Source organism: Armigeres subalbatus, chromosome 1 (assembly GCF_024139115.2).
Source record: "Armigeres subalbatus isolate Guangzhou_Male chromosome 1, GZ_Asu_2, whole genome shotgun sequence".
Taxonomy (NCBI): domain Eukaryota; kingdom Metazoa; phylum Arthropoda; class Insecta; order Diptera; family Culicidae; genus Armigeres; species Armigeres subalbatus.
In genome coordinates, this window is record NC_085139.1 from 28,130,194 (window position 1) to 28,150,063 (window position 19,870).

Below are 19,870 nucleotides of genomic sequence, written 5' to 3' on the forward strand. Positions count from 1 at the left end.
TGAGCTCTGAATTGAGTACAAAGAACTAGATAGCACCTATATGGTTATTATATATTTTTTTAGGATGTAAGGTACCCCGGGGCAAGTGGGACCTAAAAAAACGCTAGTTCAGCAAAATCGCTGAAGCATATTTAGAAAACAGGGTATTTCAGGACATTAACCACGGATACATCATTATATGCTTCCGTTGTTGAAGTGTAACGGTGTTGTAAGCCATTTATTCAGTTACAAAAATTTTGTTAGTGACTTAAATAAATTTACCTGTGGGACCCACTTACCCCTTCAAACGGGGCAAGTGGGACCTATTCTATTCTATACTGTCGAACGAAACTAATTTGAAAAATATAGATATAATGCTCATGTAATTTCTGAGTCGTAGTATTTCAGATCATGGATTGGAGGTTTATTGCTTGTCAGACTTTTGTTTTTGGCAAAAGAAAGGGATTACAATGTTAGCAGATATGAAATCAAGACAACAGCCGGTTTACCTTTTAATTGTCTGTTATCTGGCTTTACACACCCAACCAGAGAATGCATGATTTTATGACAAATCGTGCATGAATTCCATGCACAGATTGCATGAGGCTGAGGCCCATGCACAGATTGCATTAAGTCAATATAGCAAGCCATTGCATTAGGTATCTGGTCACGAGAAAAAGGAACTAGGTTTGTGTTTGTGTCTACATAGAATCTATTTTTAAACTTCCGTCGAGGAACGAATTCTTTACACATACTTCGCAAACCTTATTTGCTTACAAAAAAATTTGACCGAAAACGAGAATTGAACCTATGCCGTCCACCAAGCCTAGCGCTCTCCGGCTGACGCGCTTGCCATCTGGGCTATACACTAGCTGAGAGAAGCAGTGATAGAAGACTATTATAATCCTTGTTCTATACTATGTGAATGAAGTAGAAGGGTAATAAAGATAGCAAAGGGCGATGAAAATGGAATTGACTCTGCGTCCTTGTCCACCATCAAGTTGAACGGAGTAGGGAAGATTGTGTGAGTCGAAGCTATGCTGCTGTACACGATGCATATATTTGTTGCTGGAGGAGCTAAAGAGAGTCGTTTAGATGTGTTGGTCGAAACCAAATAAACCGATTTAATGCAATGAGTTGACGTAACAAGTATAACATTCTGTGAGTGGTTTGCATGCGAGATTTGATACAAAATGATTAATGCAAAGAATGTCACAACTTTTTGTTTTGCGTGCATTAGCTTACTTTCGTACCAAATGAGATGAGTAAATCTTTGTTCACTTTTCGAATGAATGTTTCTCTGTTTAACACAAATTATTACATAAATTAGAACCTCAAAAGGAACGTTTTTATTCAGGCGGTGTTGTTAATTTGTAATAGAACGTAATGGCCAATTTATGTCTTAAGCACTTTATTTATCTTAAAATCTGTTATTCTGATGCAAAGTTTAAAAATAACAAAATACAAGACAAAACCTGTTGATCTATTGTAGAATAAGTAGATTGTTTGCACTGTAAACGGAAAATTTTGCATAGTTATAACCATTGCTTTTTTCCAGGAGGCAGATAATTTTCGGAAAGTATAATACTCATTTGGTAAATCAACTGTACACTACTTCTTAACAACTTAACCAACGATATTAACTGCATTTGAATCAGATCCATATGATATATGAGTGTCGAAGTTATTTTTCACTAGACAACAATCTAAAAACAGGTAAAATGGCTCTATCAAAACCCAGATTAATCAACCTAGCGGTGATGGTGCCTTTCTCGCTCGTTCAAAAGGTTTGGAAAAATCTCAAATAACACCAATATGTGGATTGGTCTTATTTTTCATATTTTCAATTGAAAACAACGGGACAGGATTCTACGTCAAATGCAACTTGTTAAGGATATGTTAAGGATATGTGCAAATCGGTTAAGGATATGTGCCCGAAAAATGAGTGTCATTTTTTACGCGATGTATTTGTATGAATTTGTATTTTGGCCATAACTTTCGATCCCATAGTTCGATCTGGCCAATTTCAAATAGGAAACAATGGGACAGGATTCTGCGTGGAATGCAACTTGTTGCGAGCAAATCGGTTAAGGATAAGTGCCCGAAAAATGAGTGACATTTTTTACGCGATTTTTTCGTATGAATTTGTATTTTGACCATAACTTTCGATCCCATAGTTCGATCTGGCTAATTTCAAATAGGAAACAATGAGACAGGATTCTGCGTTGAATGCAACTTGTTGCGAGCAAATCGGTTGAGGATAAGTGCCCGAAAAATGAGTGACATTTTTTACGCGATTTTTTCGTATGAATTTGTATTTTGGCCATAACTCTCGATCCCATAGTCCGATCTGGCCAATTTCAAATAGGAAACAATGAGACAGGATTCTGCGTCGAATGCAATTTGTTGCGAGCGAATCGGTTGAGGATAAGTGCCCGAAAAATGAGTGACATTTTTACGCGATTTTTTCGTATGAATTTGTATTTTGGCTATAACTTTCGATCCCATAGTCCGATCTGGCCGATTTCAAATAGAAAACGATGGGACAGGATTCTGCGTCGAATGCAACTTGTTGCGAGCAAATCGGTTGAGGATAAGTGCCCGAAAAATGAGTGACATTTTTTACGCGATTTTTTCGTATGAATTTGTATTTTGGCCATAACTCTCGATCCCATAGTCCGATCTGCCCAATTTCAAATAGGAAACAATGGGACAGGATTCTGCGTCGAATGCAACTTGTTGCGAGCAAATCAGTTGAGAATAAGTGCCCGAAAAATGAGTGACATTTTTTACGCGATTTTTTCGTATGAATTTGTATTTTGGCCATAACTCTTGATCCCATAGTCCGATCTGGCCAATTTCAAATAGGAAACAATGGGACAGGATTCTGCGTCGAATGCAACTTGTTGCAAGCAAATCGGTTGAGGATAAGTGCCCGAAAAATGAGTGACATTTTTTACGCGATTTTTTCGTATGAATTTGTATTTTGGCCATAACTCTCGATCCCATAGTCCGATCTGCCCAATTTCAAATAGGAAACAATGGGACAGGATTCTGCGTGGAATGCAACTTGTTGCGAGCAAATCGGTTAAGGATAAGTGCCCGAAAAATGAGTGACATTTTTTACGCGATTTTTTCGTATGAATTTGTATTTTGACCATAACTTTCGATCCCATAGTTCGATCTGGCTAATTTCAAATAGGAAACAATGGGACAGGATTCTGCGTTCAATGCAACTTGTTGCGAGCAAATCGGTTGAGGATAAGTGCCCGAAAATGAGTGACATTTTTTACGCGATTTTTTGTATGAATTTGTATTTTGGCCATAACTCTCGATCCCATAGTCCGATCTGGCCAATTTCAAATAGGAAACAATGAGACAGGATTCTGCGTCGAATGCAACTTGTTGCGAGCGAATCGGTTGAGGATAAGTGCCCGAAAAATGAGTGACATTTTTACGCGATTTTTTCGTATGAATTTGTATTTTGGCTATAACTTTCGATCCCATAGTCCGATCTGGCCGATTTCAAATAGAAAACGATGGGACAGGATTCTGCGTCGAATGCAACTTGTTGCGAGCAAATCGGATGAGGATAAGTGCCCGAAAAATGAGTGACATTTTTTACGCGATTTTTTCGTATGAATTTGTATTTTGGCCATAACTCTCGATCCCATTGTCCGATCTGGCCAATTTCAAATAGGAAACAATGGGACAGGATTCTGCGTCGAATGCAACTTGTTGCGAGCAAATCGGTTGAGAATAAGTGCCCGAAAATGAGTGACATTTTTTACGCGATTTTTTCGTATGAATTTGTATTTTGGCCATAACTCTTGATCCCATAGTCCGATCTGGCCAATTTCAAATAGGAAACAATGGGACAGGATTCTGCGTCGAATGCAACTTGTTGCAAGCAAATCGGTTGAGGATAAGTGCCCGAAAAATGAGTGACATTTTTTACGCGATTTTTTCGTATGAATTTGTATTTTGGCCATAACTCTCGATCCCATAGTCCGATCTGCCCAATTTCAAATAGGAAACAATGGGACAGGATTCTGCGTCGAATGCAACTTGTTGCGAGCAAATCGGTTGAGGATAAGTGCCCGAAAAATGAGTGACATTTTTTACGCGATTTTTTCGTATGAATTTGTATTTTGGCCATAACTCTCGATCCCATAGTCCGATCTGCCCAATTTCAAATAGGAAACAATGGGACAGGATTCTGCGTCGAATGCAACTTGTTGCGAGCAAATCGGTTGAGGATAAGTGCCCGAAAAATGAGTGACATTTTTTACGCGATTTTTTCGTATGAATTTGTATTTTGGCCATAACTTTCGATCCCATAGTTCGATCTGGCCAATTTCAAATAGGAAACAATGGGACAGGATTCTGCGTGGAATGCAACTTGTTGCGAGCAAATCGGTTAAGGATAAGTGCCCGAAAAATGAGTGACATTTTTTACGCGATTTTTTCGTATGAATTTGTATTTTGACCATAACTTTCGATCCCATAGTTCGATCTGGCTAATTTCAAATAGGAAACAATGGGACAGGATTCTGCGTTGAATGCAACTTGTTGCGAGCAAATCGGTTGAGGATAAGTGCCCGAAAAATGAGTGACATTTTTTACGCGATTTTTTCGTATGAATTTGTATTTTGGCCATAACTCTCGATCCCATAGTCCGATCTGGCCAATTTCAAATAGGAAACAATGAGACAGGATTCTGCGTCGAATGCAACTTGTTGCGAGCGAATCGGTTGAGGATAAGTGCCCGAAAAATGAGTGACATTTTTACGCGATTTTTTCGTATGAATTTGTATTTTGGCTATAACTTTCGATCCCATAGTCCGATCTGGCCGATTTCAAATAGAAAACGATGGGACAGGATTCTGCGTCGAATGCAACTTGTTGCGAGCAAATCGGATGAGGATAAGTGCCCGAAAAATGAGTGACATTTTTTACGCGATTTTTTCGTATGAATTTGTATTTTGGCCATAACTCTCGATCCCATTGTCCGATCTGCCCAATTTCAAATAGGAAACAATGGGACAGGATTCTGCGTCGAATGCAACTTGTTGCGAGCAAATCGGTTGAGAATAAGTGCCCGAAAAATGAGTGACATTTTTTACGCGATTTTTTCGTATGAATTTGTATTTTGGCCATAACTCTTGATCCCATAGTCCGATCTGGCCAATTTCAAATAGGAAGAAATGGGACAGGATTCTGCGTCGAATGCAACTTGTTGCAAGCAAATCAGTTGAAGATAAGTGCACGAAAAAGGAGTGACATTTTTACGCGATTTTTTTGTATGAATTTGTATTTTGGCCATAACTTTCGATCCCATAGTTCGATCTGACCAATTTCAAATAGGAAACAATGGGACAGGATTCTGCGTCGAATGCAACTTGTTGCGAGCAAATCGGTTGAGGATAAGTGCCCGAAAATGAGTGACATTTTTTACGCGATTTTTTCGTATGAATTTGTATTTTGGCCATAACTCTCGATCCCATAGTCCGATCTGCCCAATTTCAAATAGGAAACAATGGGACAGGATTCTGCGTCGAATGCATTTTGTTGCGAGCAAATCGGTTGAGGATAAGTGCCCGAAAAATGAGTGACATTTTTTACGCGATTTTTTCGTATGAATTTGTATTTTGGCCATAACTCTTGATCCCATAGTCCGATCTGCCCAATTTCGAATAGGAAACAATGGGACAGGATTCTGCGTCGAATGCAACTTGTTGCGAGCAAATCGGTTGAGAATAAGTGCCCGAAAAATGAGTGACATTTTTTACGCGATTTTTTCGTATGAATTTGTATTTTGGCCATAACTTTTATCCCATAGTCCGATCTGGCCAATTTCAAATAGGAAACAATGAGACAGGATTCTGCGTCGAATGCAACTTGTTGCAAGCAAATCGGTTGAGGATAAGTGCCCGAAAAATGAGTGACATTTTTTACGCGATTTTTTCGTATGAATTTGTATTTTGGCCATAACTCTCGATCCCATAGTCCGATCTGCCCAATTTCAAATAGGAAACAATGGGACAGGATTCTGCGTCGAATGCAACTTGTTGCGAGCAAATCGGTTGAGAATAAGTGCCCGAAAAATGAGTGACATTTTTTACGCGATTTTTTCGTATGAATTTGTATTTTGGCCATAACTCTTGATCCCATAGTCCGATCTGCCCAATTTCAAATAGGAAACAATGGGACAGGATTCTGCGTCGAATGCAACTTGTTGCGAGCAAATCGGTTGAGGATAAGTGCCCAAAAAATGAGTGACATTTTTTGAGTAGTTTGCACACACACACACACACACACACACACACACACACACACACACACACACACACACACACACACACACACACACACACACACACACACACACACACACACACACACACACACACACACACACACACACACACACACACACACAGACATCACCTCAATTCGTCGAACTGAGTCGATTGGTATATAACACTATGGGTCTCCGGGCCTTCTATAAAAAGTTTGTTTTTGGAGCGATCATATAGCCTTTACCGTATACTTAGTATACGAGAAAGGCAAAAATGTTGTTCAAATATGTCCCACTTGCCCCACGTATGTTAAAAATCAAGGGAAAGTGAAAATGGCAGATTTTGACTTTAATCAAAACTTTTAAATCGTTTTCGATGTCACACAATTATTTAATTGCTCAAAATATTCACTTTCCACATCAATGATGAATAAAAGGAACGACTATTTTATTGGAAATCCATTGAATTCAAATAAAAGTGATAGATTTTGCCGGCAGTTTAAAGTCATGATTAAATAATACCATTATTATGGTGCCGCAAATGGTTTTGATTCCAAATTTTTTTGTGTCAGGCGAATTCGTTGATAATTCTGCTTCATCTTTCTAGAACATTGTTACCATTAAAAACGTTCACCGATTAATCGGCAGCCATAGTACCCACTTACCCCGTATTTTCACTTGCCCCGTGGTACCTTAATGTGTTTCAATCTCAAAGCTTAGCTTAGCTTGATTGACCGTAAAATTCATAGTTGGCCGAAAAACAACAAGCACTGCTCACCAATTTAATAACCTTCTTGGGATTAGAAAATTATTCTTATTGTACATGCGTTGGAGTTTTAACAATTCAAGACAAATAACGATGCCGGCCACTGTGGAGTTCATCCTGACTGTTGGCAAGCAGGAGCCACTTGGAACGTCTTGGTCTTATCGCACTGTTTGTTCACTGAATGTGACGGACGATACATTCCCCGATTGCTTTGATTGCTGATGATGTGACTCTAAGTTGTGGTTCACATTAGGCCTACTTCGATGGTTTCAAAGCAATTGAATATATGATTTATGTAGTAAACGGCAAGTACTGTTTCACTACCACACATTTCCCCTCTTCTCAGGGTTTTTGTGAAAAAAATTGTCATTTTAATTGGTTTTCAATGAAAAAACATGAAAACTTTGTGGTTTTATTATGTCTATAAGAAACCAAAATATAAACCCGTTTACTATATGTGGCACATACTACATATAGATCACTTAACAACTGTGAGATGAAGTTGAATTCAGCTTGTCAAATTGTGTTGTTCTCCAGATATGAGATCTCTAAATACAATGTTTACACTGACTAGATACCGCAAATATGCTATGCTAGCTGATCCGTCGAACTTCGTCTCTCCAAAAAACCCAATTATTAAGCGCAAACATTTTTTTTGTGTTCATAATTAAGGGTTTAACCCTTCAGAAACCACTTTCTCAAGACAGAGAGACGGTGAAGTATTCTGAAAAGGCAAATGTAATCGCAGAGCAAACGTCAAAACCTGTTTTCCCTGCCACAAGATTTTGTTTTTTTTATCTGTGTGGGAGCTCTTCCCACCACTTCCAGAGGATGGAAATACCATAGTAACATCTCTAGTCTTCAAAAAACTCTACATGCCACATTTGGTTCCATTTGCCTGATAAGTTCTCGAGTTATGCAGAAATTTATATTTTATTTGTAGTCCCTCCCCTTTCAGAGGGGGAGCACACAGACAATCATTGGAACCTTCCCCGGCCCCAAAAACTTTTGCGTTCTAATTTTCACGCTGATAGTTCCAGTAGTTTCCGAGTATATAAGGGTCGGACAGACATGCAAAAAAATAATTTTTATGTGTATATTTAGATATAGGTCAGCAGCAGGTTTTCTTGCGTATCCATTTTTAACTGTACTTGTTGATTTCAAATGTCATCACGTACGTATCATATGGTATTATGAATATTATATTTATAGTATATGACTACAGTTATGCAAGGGCGTCAAGTGACATTTCATGGCATTTCATTAGAATGCAACTGACTGTATCTCATTGTTAAATGTGATTATATGAACCACTCGCGCTCCTTACGAAGATTAGCTATTATGCATCTCGAGATAAAATAGAAAACTGCGCCTTCCTGCAGGTTGCTTCTCAGATAATCGCTACGGTCACTAAACACAACAGAGTCAATGAAATTCTCACCTACCGTATGTACTTGCCATGATATTACCAATTTATGCGAGCACCATTCGTGTTCATTCAAAAAGTCATAAAAATAACTCGTACTGAGCACTTCATGCGAGCACCACTCGCGCTCTTTACGAATATTAGCAATACTAATGTCGAATTCGTTTTTAAACCTGGGTCAGTGCCAACCCGAACCCTGAATAAAAAAACATTTTCAGTTCCATCTGTCATTGGATATGTTGGTGTGCGTAGCATCGTGTTTGTTTTGATTCGAAACATATGATCCAGGACATTCAGTGCACTGGCAGTGCGTTGGCGTTGGCTAATCAGATCATGATAAATAAATATGTTTAAGTGCGTGAACTGATTTTTGCGGATAGTGGAATTTACTTTTGGGTGGATATAAACAGGGAAACTGCTCCTGGAATTCATCTCATGGCTCCGATATTCATCCCATCAAAAACAAAGCAATGGAAAGGAATTTGGATTGTTTATTATTTTTGTGATTTTTTTCAGTAATGAGCACGCATGTTGACAAAAAGAGGCGACGAAATTGGTGCTGCATTTCTTTGTTTCCCGTTGAGATGAATATATGTTCAGTGAGGTGGAGATCGCAACAGTTCCCATATTTAATTATATTCAATAATCCCGTGCACATTTTTATACCAAGAATTCCGTATTTTCCATATTTCCGTAAATTCATCTATTTCTGCAGAAGTTTTTTTTTTCGGAAAACACTCAGAAGCATATAATAAAAATTCTCCAGGATTCGCTAATTTCTCCTGATACAGGTAGCCTCACACCTCGGGAAAATTGTCCGCCGGTTTTTGGGCCCCTTGCATTTTCAATTTTCAAGAATCTCCCGGAGGAATTGCTCAAGATACTTCCGGGGGAATTTATTTACGAAACTTGCGGAGCAATTCCTGAAGGATACTTCGAGTGAGTTCCTGCATTCTAGAAGGATTTCCTGAAGGAATTATATTGTAGGAATTTCCTTGAGCAACTTCCAGAGAAAATCCTGAAACATTATTCAAAGATATTCCTAGAAGAATTTTCAAAAGAATTCATCTCGAAAGGTTCCCTTGGAAAAAATATGGAGGAAAGCCTGAAAGATATCACCAAAAAATCAAGAAAGAATTACTGAAAGAATTTCTGAAGTAATTTCTGGCAGAATTCCTGAAGAAAATTCTGAAATGCACGAAAGAGTTTTTGGAAGAATTTCAAAAGAAATTCTGCATAAGATATAATTCTATTCGGTATTCCTCAAATATATTTTTCTGACAATTCTTAGCGGATTTTGTGAACGGGTTTCAAGGGAAATTCCAAAACTACATAATTCCATCCACCGACCTAATTTAGGACACCACCTGTGAGGAAAACCTGAATGAACTTATGAATACATAACTTCCCTAACCAATATTTTTAAAACTGAATCTAGACAACAGTACCCGATTAATTTAATTTTAAACTACCATAACAAATATCACAAAATTCCCGGAAAAAACATTTTCAACGCGCATTTTATTTTAATAAACATATCTCCCTTCTGCTTGTTTATTCCGCCCAGTCCCACCCACCCACGTGGTTTTGACAGTTGTAGTACAGTTGTATTGGTGAACCCGGTGCGAAACCGTGAAACAACACAGTGCGAACCCGACAGCTTTGGGGTTGGAACTAGTGCGAACCTAGTTCCAACCTGAGCGAATAAAAAAACACTTTGACAGCACTTAGGTTGGAACTGGTTCCAACCTAGGTTGGAACTTTTTAAAAACGAATTCGACATAAGTCGCACTGAGCACTTTATGCGAGCACCACTCGCGCTCATTCAGAAACTCATAACAATAACTCGTACTGAGCACTTTATACGAGCACAACTCGCGCTCTTTACGAAGATTAGCAAGACTAAGTCGCACTGAGCACTTCATGCGAGCACCACTCGCGCTCATTCAGAAATTCACAACAATAACTCGTACTGAGCACTTTATGCGAGCACAACTCGCGCTCTTTACGAAGATTAGCAACACTAAGTTGCACTGAGCACTTTATTCGAGCACCACTCGCGCTCATTCAAAGCATCATAACAATAACTCGTACTTCCTCACCTTATTCAAATATGCATAATACTAAGTCGTACTAAACACATTTTATTAATACTGGTATCAAAAATTATACCACTACCAGAAAAAGTTTCGTTTGGTAGCCATGAACAGCCCTATACGTGTGCTTGGGCCTACCCTTTCTTTTTTTTGTGGAAGTGCAAGTTTGTGGGTTTGATCGAAGAATTATTTCCGTCCATTTATTTGCTTAAGTTGGTTTCAAAATAGGGGACCAACCTAAGAAAAATGTCCATGCATTGGACAATTGTAGCATCTGTAACAAAAACACTAATCTTTTTTTTTTAATTCACATTTCATAGTTTTCTATGCAAAAATAAAGATGTACCCCACGCCTATGAAAAAAAGTTTAACAACTGAAAAAACAATTAACATCTCATTCTTTCATCGTTTTAACATTTTTTTTACGGCTCTCAAAAGGACCAACGATTTCGAATCACTTTTAGAGTGAAATCAGTAGTGATTCAGTCTCGTTACAAACCCTCGAACTCCATTCTAGTTTGAATCTGAGGTAAAATAGAACAAACTCACTGGCTTCTCCAGCAGGGTTTTATTCATGTTTGAAACTTGTTTCCATTAAATGAAACTACTATGCTGCTACTAAGGATGGCGCCGCAACGCAAAATGGATTGATCCGTACATAAAATGACGCATTCATACACCAAAACAATCGAAAAATAATTGAATCTCGTGATTCTTTAGTGGTTCAAATCTGCTGAAAATAACAGGTCCAGTTTAAATTTTCTAAAATTTACTCACCCAATGTCCAAGTATTCGAGGACAAAACTTCCACTTGCACAACCAATTCAATTTCTTTATGGGTGCTCCCGCTTGCTCATAACTACATTTTTTTTAATGCTGAAAATCCAGCAGGATCGCCAAATGTGGAGTTCATCCTGACTGTTGGCAAGCGGGAGCCACTTGGAACGTCTTGGTCTTATCGCACTGTTTGTTCACTGAATGTGACGGACGACACATTCCCCGATTGCTTTGATTGCTGATGATGTGACTCTAAGTTGTGGTTCACATTAGGCCTACTTCGATGGTTTCAAAGCAATTGAATATATGATTTATGTAGTAAACGGCAAGTACTGTTTCACTACCACACAGCCACGTCCTTACAGTCAATTTAGGATTAGGAGAGGAAAATTAGTTCGGCAAGAGACCGAGGAATCCTCTGCATCTCTGTGAGCGCCACGGGAAAGGGATAGTTGGTTAGATGGTTAATCTATAGGAAATCGCCTTGTTTACAGTCGTTTACACTGAATAATTATTTTGTACGAAGTTATGTCTAGTAATTTACTGATCAGGTCGAAGCAGAACCAAGCATACCAATAATAGCGCGATCGTTCAGCGTCCGATAGAAAACACGAGTAAACGCGCACTATTTACCACCCGACTGCATAAAATAAAACTAAACACCCGGATCCGTGCCCGATACGAAACACGTTCAATTGCGAACTAATCGTATGAAAAGGCGATTTTCAAGAGAGTACAAATATAAATCCGCGGTTTTCGCGACAACACTCTCGTGACACATTCGCGCAAATCGCGAAATCCGCGAATGTTGTTAACAGCCCTGAAATTGGTAACTTGGCTTAGAAACTTTGGAAGTGCGAGGCGAGGTTCTCCCAAAGGGGGATATAATGCCAATAAGAAGAAGATATTCTGCCGAACGCAACTTTTTTTTAAATCTTCACTTACGTAATTTTTTAAATTAAAACATTGTTCATCACGGACCGAACGCAACTTTTCCAAGCAAATAGGATGATCATAAGTGCCAAAAAGGCGATTTTTACTATACAGGTTTTGAAATTAGTATTTTGACCATAACTTTTGATCTCAGGGTTCGATCTGGCCAATTCTCGAAGGGAAACAATGGGGCAAAATTCTTTGTCGAATACAACGTGTCGCAAGCAAGCAGATTTTAAGAGCAATTAAGTGCAGTGTTAGAATCACCCCTAGATCCTCTCCTCGCAGAAGTGACGAAAGAGGTGACGAAATTGGTTGAAGAATTCGTCTGTTTGGGTTAACTGCTGACTGTCGAAAACGATACCAGCAGAGAAATTCGGAGATGCATCGTGGCTGGAAATCATACATAATACTTTGGAAATCTCTTCCAACGCTAATGGGAATTTTTTGTTAAATATTCACTGGAAAATTCAATTTCAAATTTTAACTCTTTTGTAACCTGAGTTTTTCTTATTCAGTAATATTAATTTCTTATACGCTTCGATCCTAAAATAAACGAGAAGGACAATCTAACTGCTAGATAAATTATTTTAGGTTTTTCAGAAATTCCATTACAGAGTTATCATTGTACGCCATATGAACCGCAATTGTTGTCGAACAATACTCGTTCACTTCTGCGGAAATGGAAAAAAATACCGCCTTCTCGACTCAGAGTCGTCATCGTCGTCGGTGGGTAAATAAACACCACCAAACATATAGAAGCGCAACTTGGGATGCATAATTTGTCGATGATATAACGCTCCGCAAGCTCCATCCATATTGTGTGATTTCGTATGAATTCTTATGTGGGTATTTATGTGGCTCGCTGAGTGTGTACCATTGCTGCTTCCAACCACCACGTGAATCAGCTCACTTTACGAAAATAGAAATCCAATTCCTCCTTGAGAACTCGTGCACATTTCGTCTGGTCTGGCCGCTCTGGCGTGTGAGTCGGAGGCAAGCGTGTGGTTGGGGGTGATTTACACACCACGAGTTTATAAAGCTCTTTTTCCCATGACTTCCACTGCCGTTTCCGGTGCTCGTACAGTACATATGCGAGCTTTTCGGTCCGACTTGTTTTCAACGAGTTTTCTCTGGCGGGGGCCACAAATGTGGAATACGTCTGCTCGTGGAATGGATCGTATGCGCCATTCTATCAATAACGTAGCGTCAACAGCAACTGAGTATGTGCAATGCAGAATATGTGTTCTCACATCACAACGGCGTCTAAAGGGCGGTATAAATGCAAGCCATTTGGAAAAGTATTTAGTACCGCATAATGGTGTAAAAGGAGAAAAAAATGTAAATAAAACAATGAGAAAATCAAAGGTGAAAAATTTAAGAATTTCGTGATAAAAATTAAACAAAAACGATGAATATTTATATGCCCCTTTACTAGGCACGTTGATATCGAATCCTTATGTTGCTCCCTCCGTCGGTGACATGAAAATGCCAAGAAACGTGCCCTACCACATAGCCCTTAGTTGGATGGTTTATTGCTTTGGAACTTGGTGAATTTATATTGCCACGCGCGGATCGAATCTAAAAGAACGCCCCTTATTGAGAATGCAATAAATCGAAGATTGCGTGATAGGCAAAATAAGGGAATCGCATATTTTTATTACTCCATTGGAGGTACGGCAGCACGAAAGTGCGAAGTGCGGATCACAGAAGGAAATCGTCCGGCTTACGTTTTTTCACGCATCTGGACGGCTCCCCAAAACGATTTTTCGAAGCCTGTCTTTCATCGTCCAATTCCCTGAGCTTAACCTTAGCCTGATCCAATTGTTGCTCCAGCCGACGAATTTTCACCTCCGTTTCGGTTTTCTGCTGAGCTCCGTCGCGTTTCATTGTGCAAACCATTTCCCGATAGTATTCCACCTTCCGCTCCAGATTGGCGCAAACTTGCTGCTTCTGGAAATTCCAGAACGTGATGGCATTGTTGGCAATCTCCATCACCACCTCCGGATTGTAGCCACACAATAGTAGCTGGGGGTCCACCGGTGCAAATCAAGAACGAAAAATATAATGGCCTTCGACTTCACAGACGAGGTTAGGTTTAAATACTTACCGCCCGAGCCTGTAGGGAACTGTTGAGCTTACGCTCCACTATGGACAGCTCGTCTCGGAAACGGGTACCGCAGGCTGGGCAACAGGGTGCGGCTGCCGTTTGCCGTAGCTTGGCATCCTTGCCGTGCTGAGCGCAGAACACGTGCGAGCAGCTGGTAATCCACGCGCTGCCTTCAATCTTTTTGAAACAATCGCGCGCGTTGCACACCAGTTGGTCCCGTTCGGTTGACATCTTGGATTAGTAGTGCCAAATGTTTCCTAGTGTAAGTAGGCCAATGCAAATAGAACGCAAATCAATTCAAAACATTGAAATGTCTAAGTGTTTATTTATTCTGCTTTGATTGAATTCTGAATAGCTTCTGTATGCGAGTGCCGAAGCCGTTTTACATCTAAATCCCGTTTTTCCTTACTCGATGGTTTCAAGTCCCAAGTAGAGCAAGGTGGTACGAGCAATGATCAAAACATATCTGAGGATTTTCAAAGTGAAGATAGATTTTGAAAATGATGAACACGCAGAAAGTTTTAATAGAAATTATATTGGTGACGATGTTGTAGAAAACACTGACAGGAGCGTTTCTAGCGACAAGAAATTTGAAAACCTCAATAATCTCGTTTCGGAACAGGCCTAATTTATTGTTAAAATTTTAATCGAATGCGAGGCACAAACAAAATTCATGAAATACATAACAAAGTATTATCGGCGTAGCACCAACTTAGAATTCGGAAGTCGGGACTTCCGAACCGAACTTTCTTCCGAAGTTTTATCTGTCAAACTAATTGATGCGTTGTTTAGCGCATCTTTAGGTGAATCCAGCGCACTACTTCCGAAGTTGGGAAAGTTGCCTGTATCTGGAGAAAAATACAACTTCGGTATAAAAGTCGTTCTAACTTTATTCCGGATAGACAATATGTGAGTAATTCTCGCCGAAACCGGGCCACTATTTGCACGAGGTTCTTGAAAATGCCTTAATTTATATTCTTTCGAAAGCTTTCGGTGAGTATATTAAGGATCCGAGTTTAATTATTCAGAAAGATGAACCCCTCGTTAGTTATACACGAAATCATTTTAATGGACCCCTCGATTTTTGTCAATTCTTAACTCACCAAAACTGTCATAACTCCAACATTTCTCATCCGATCATAGAGATCAGCATATCGTTGAAAAGAGGAAGAGTGTATCCTCAATTTGCAAGCCATATTGAATTTGGCCGCCATCTTGGATTTCTTGTTGAAAACTATTTTTCCGCCTGGTTCGCAACCACCGATTTTGAATATTAATACATACATGCTGAGACGAGACCTGCAAAGACACTGCTTCTTTTCTCTTGTTTTGACACTTGTTCTTCTTTTCATCACAGTTGACCATCTAGTTTCAACTGTTTACTTGACTGTTTCACCTAAGCCCCAGGTGGACCCTTCTGAGCACAATAAAAGTGTATCCAATTCACGAAATAGTTAATTCATTTTCATAAGGATTTTTATACCGGGAACAAAACACAGGTTTATTACTGATTATTAACAAGCTAAACGGAAGGTTTGGAATACTCGTTAAAGTAAAAAAGTCTTGGTAAAACAAAAATGATGTGGAATATTTTATTTGGGATACCAATACTTTCACTCAAAAAGCTGCTGGTTGCACCTGACAGTTCGTGACAGCAGTTGGCTGGCAGCAGCTGAAGTTACATTTTTTCCTCTTTGCAGGTCTCGTCTCAGCATACATGGAAAGCTTTGCTTATATTGTGCATTGTGTTCGAAAATCTCAGGTGTATGTTTTTTTTTTATCAAAAGATATGTACGATTTACCAAATTATTTTTCGAAGGGCCATCTCTGACCAACGAACATTATTTTTATGGTTAATATGGTACTACACGTCAGTTCCTTGATTTCATACACTATTCTAAGCCAAATATGTTTAAAAAATGTAAAGCATATCTACATCCGGGCATTTGGCGTAAGGGACGATGTGGCGTGTCGTCGTGCTCAAGGATTGGTTCGCCTGGGAGCGTCTTCCGGATGGCCTGAGTAACGGAGATCTACGGAACATAGAGATAGAGACAATACAAAAAAAGGAGTGACTCCGGCAAGCACCTCCAGGCTCATGTTATGCGTTGAATGCATGCAGCCAAGGGCAATACGCAAACAACGATACTGAATTCGTTCCAATTTGATCAGGTGGCAATCAGCTGCTGAGAGGAAGCAGAAAGAGCCGTACTCTAAAACAGAAAGAATAGTCGTTCTATAGAGTTTGATGAGTTCTTCCGGGTGAGCACCCCACCATGTTCCGGAGATAGAACGTAGAAAATGAATCCTTTTCCGGCATTTCTCTATCAAATATTCAGAATGGAGTTTCCAGGTACATTTAGAATCAAACACGACCCCAAGGTATTTAGAAGATAAAAATTGGTTGATTTCATAATTCAACAGCTTTAGTTTCAGTCGAGTTTCTAGTCGAGGTACTAGATCCAAAAAAGCTCGTTGCTATGCAAAACGACAACAAAATAAAACAACAACAACAGGAAACGACATTAATGTCGTTTCCTGTTGTTGATGTGTTTGTTATTGTTCAAAGATGGTCTTGTAGTCTAAAAATTTGAACATATCGACATAAGGAGAGTGAATCCTGAACAAAATATAATCAGAACACATCGAGATAGGGAGATTATCGAGATGTAGACAGTCCAAATGTATGTAGATTGAAGAGACTGAGGTAACCATCAACATAAGGAGAGGTATCGAGATAAAGAACATCGAGATGTAGAGAGTCGACTGTACATGACATGAAGAGGCTCAAGAGAAGACCACGTGAGCTAACCACCACGATTTTGTATCGGTGGTGACGAAATCGAGGTGGTTGAAGAATTCGTATATTTGGGCTCAGTGATGACCTCCGATAACGAGACCTGCAGAGAAATTCAGAGACGCATCGTAACAGGAAGTCGTACATACTCCGTAGAGAAATGCTTATAACCCCGACCAGTTAGCCATAACAAGGTTATATCATAATTATACCAATATGTGTTACAAACAGTGCTGTGAAATGTAGTGAATGCCAGCTGACAGTCACCTGGGCAAAGCTTTATTGTCGCTTGCCTTCGTGACACGACATGAGCGCGTATCACAAAGCTATACAGTTAGCTGCATTTTCGGTGTCGCCAAATATACCTCAATAAATCTCGCTTAACTTTTCAAAAGGTCCTAAGTAACATTTTTTTCATGAATTAATTTGAGTAGTGCAATCAAAAGCTTTCATATTGGTCTGTTGATTGCGCTATTCAAATTAATTCATGAAAAAAATGTTACTTAGGACCTTTTGAAAAGTTAAGCGAGAAATGTCGTTCGTTATTGAATGGTGCTGCTGTGGTGGAAATACTCGCTTCACGAGTAAGAAACGAGTGTGATTTGACCTACCAAGAACGCCGCATACGCGCGAACCTGCTGCCTGCATTTGTCTAGTGCTTGCTTGGGCAGAGCAAAGACACAAAGTATGGCAGTATTTTGCTCGCGAGTAAAAATCACGGTCGCGAGTTTTTGTGGTTTCTTCGAATAGAATAAATAAATAGAATTCTAAATGAACATAATAACAATAAACAAGTGTGTTCTTGCGCGAACATACCTGAGAAACATGCTCTGATGGTGTTTTATACTATTCTGCAAATTGGCCCGAATAACTTACGAAGCTTCAGGAACATTTTCCGGGGTTCGTTTTCCTGGTATATCTTCGAGTCGTGGGTGGGCAATAAAAAGGCAAAACAAATGTTCGCGAGTATTTCGCATTGTCTATTTCTCGTTTTGAGGCTCGTAGATTTCTCGCTTAACTTTTCAAAAGGACCTAAGTAACATTTTTTCATGAATTAATTTGAATAGCACAATCAACAGAAAAACTGAAAGCTTTTGATTGCAGTACTCCAATTAAATCATGAAAAAATGTTACTTAGGTCCTTTTGAAAAGTTAAGCGAGGATTCCACCACTGGCTGCTATGGTTTACTGAGAGATTCACTCTGCCTCTACGTTGATACGCTTCCGATAAAACGAAAGCACTTTTGCCACACGACGTTCTTTGTTTTCCTTAAAACTAGTGCGTTGCCGGAATGATGTAAAACAAATACGTGGCTTAGTTATTATTATTATAATCTTTATTAATGAGGTTTTTAGCCCAAGGCTAGTTCACCTCAAAGAGTAGTTTAGTTAATATTCATGCACATTACGTTCTACAGATGCAGAGTGCAGATTACTCTATAAACAGTGAACTATACCAGTTTTGGCCATGTTCCTAATTTGGCCAGTTTCTCGCATAACTCCAAAAATAAATAAATTTTCGAGGGTATTATTAGCACTAACAGGAAATATATCTCTTCACTGTTGAAACCGAACTGATATGCATTTTTCAGGATTGGCCAAAACTGGTACACTTACCCTAGTAGACGATTGTCATGACAGTTTTTTATGCACTTTTTTTCTGCAGCAGGCCTTTGACATGATGCCGTGTCAAAAAACACAGTGAGACAGCGATGTGTTTTCGGTTATCATGAGAGATGTTGTAAAGGCTCCAATTACTTATAATTTATCGCACAGCTTTTCAGTTTAACATATATCTTTTTTTTTGTATCTTTTGCACACTTCTGAACTCTATTTACTACCATCAATACCTTAATCTCCCGATCATCACAATCTCTTCATTTCTACACGATGCACTCTCTCTCTCCTTTCACGCACTCTCCTGTTCACTCTTGCTCATGTATCCAGGGGTTCCTCACTACAGATGTTGTGATTATGATGATGGTGACTCGCAGCTCTGGTTACAAATACCAATATCTGCAATTATTTTGTTACTAGACAAACCTGCCCGATTTTGCCCGGTTCATTTTTTCAACCTGTCAATCGTTTAGTTGATGGCAGCGTCGCACTCTAGATCGATTTCAGTTCGAGTTTACTTAATGGTTTTCTTCAGAACTCATGAAAATGTAGTATTTATAAATTTGTTCAAGTTCCCCAGCGATATGTTTTATCTCTACCTATATTTAAACACAGCTAACATCAAGACGAATCGATTAGTAAGAAAATTTTGCAAATCGGTCCATGCGTTCGTGAGTTATATTGCCTCAAAGGAAATGCAAGCTCATTTTTATATACAGGGCGAACTCGATGATCCGGAGGTTCGATTAACCGGAGGCTTGATTATCCGGGGCTCGATTATCCGGAGAAAATGGCTCGATTATCCGGAGTAATATTTTTACCCATCTTACAAAAATAGAAGTATGTATTATCAGTGTGTATCCGTAACGTATCCAATATGTGCAAGTCACCTAGTAATGATAGTGCCTTTCTCGCTTTCCTAAGGGACTGTTAACAAATTACGTAACGATTTAGGGGGAGGGAGGAAGTCAGATCAAGCGTTACGGTTCGTACAAAAAAATTAAACCTTCCATAAAAAAAGGGTTGCGAGAGGGAGAGTGCGGGGTATCAAAATTATCAAATTCAGCG

At 39.2% G+C, this 19,870-nt stretch overlaps 2 protein-coding genes across 2 annotated transcripts in view; one reads left to right on the plus strand and one right to left on the minus strand.

Annotated features, from left to right (window-relative positions):
* LOC134223149 (gamma-aminobutyric acid type B receptor subunit 2) overlaps positions 1-19,870 on the plus strand; it is a 128,278-nt gene that overhangs the window by 33,587 nt on the left and 74,821 nt on the right. The gene's annotated exons all lie outside the window — the stretch shown is intronic.
* On the minus strand, positions 13,740-19,078 carry LOC134208202 (E3 ubiquitin-protein ligase CCNB1IP1-like). Its single transcript, XM_062684258.1, has 3 exons — positions 19,036-19,078; positions 14,389-14,645; positions 13,740-14,306 (listed from the first exon to the last, which is right to left on the minus strand). Exons 2-3 carry the CDS (start codon positions 14,617-14,619, stop codon positions 13,983-13,985), a joined length of 555 nt encoding a protein of 184 aa, XP_062540242.1. The 5' UTR covers positions 14,620-14,645; positions 19,036-19,078; the 3' UTR covers positions 13,740-13,982.

What these genes read in the sequence shown, in the direction of transcription:
- LOC134208202 (XM_062684258.1), bottom strand. Translation starts at nt 14,619, where the DNA reads ATGTCAACCGAACGGGACCAACTGGTGTGCAACGCGCGCGATTGTTTC. An exon ending in GTTCCCTACAGGCTCGGGCG is followed by an intron (nt 14,307 to 14,388) that starts GTAAGTATTTAA and finishes GTGGACCCCCAG; the next exon opens with CTACTATTGTGTGGCTACAA.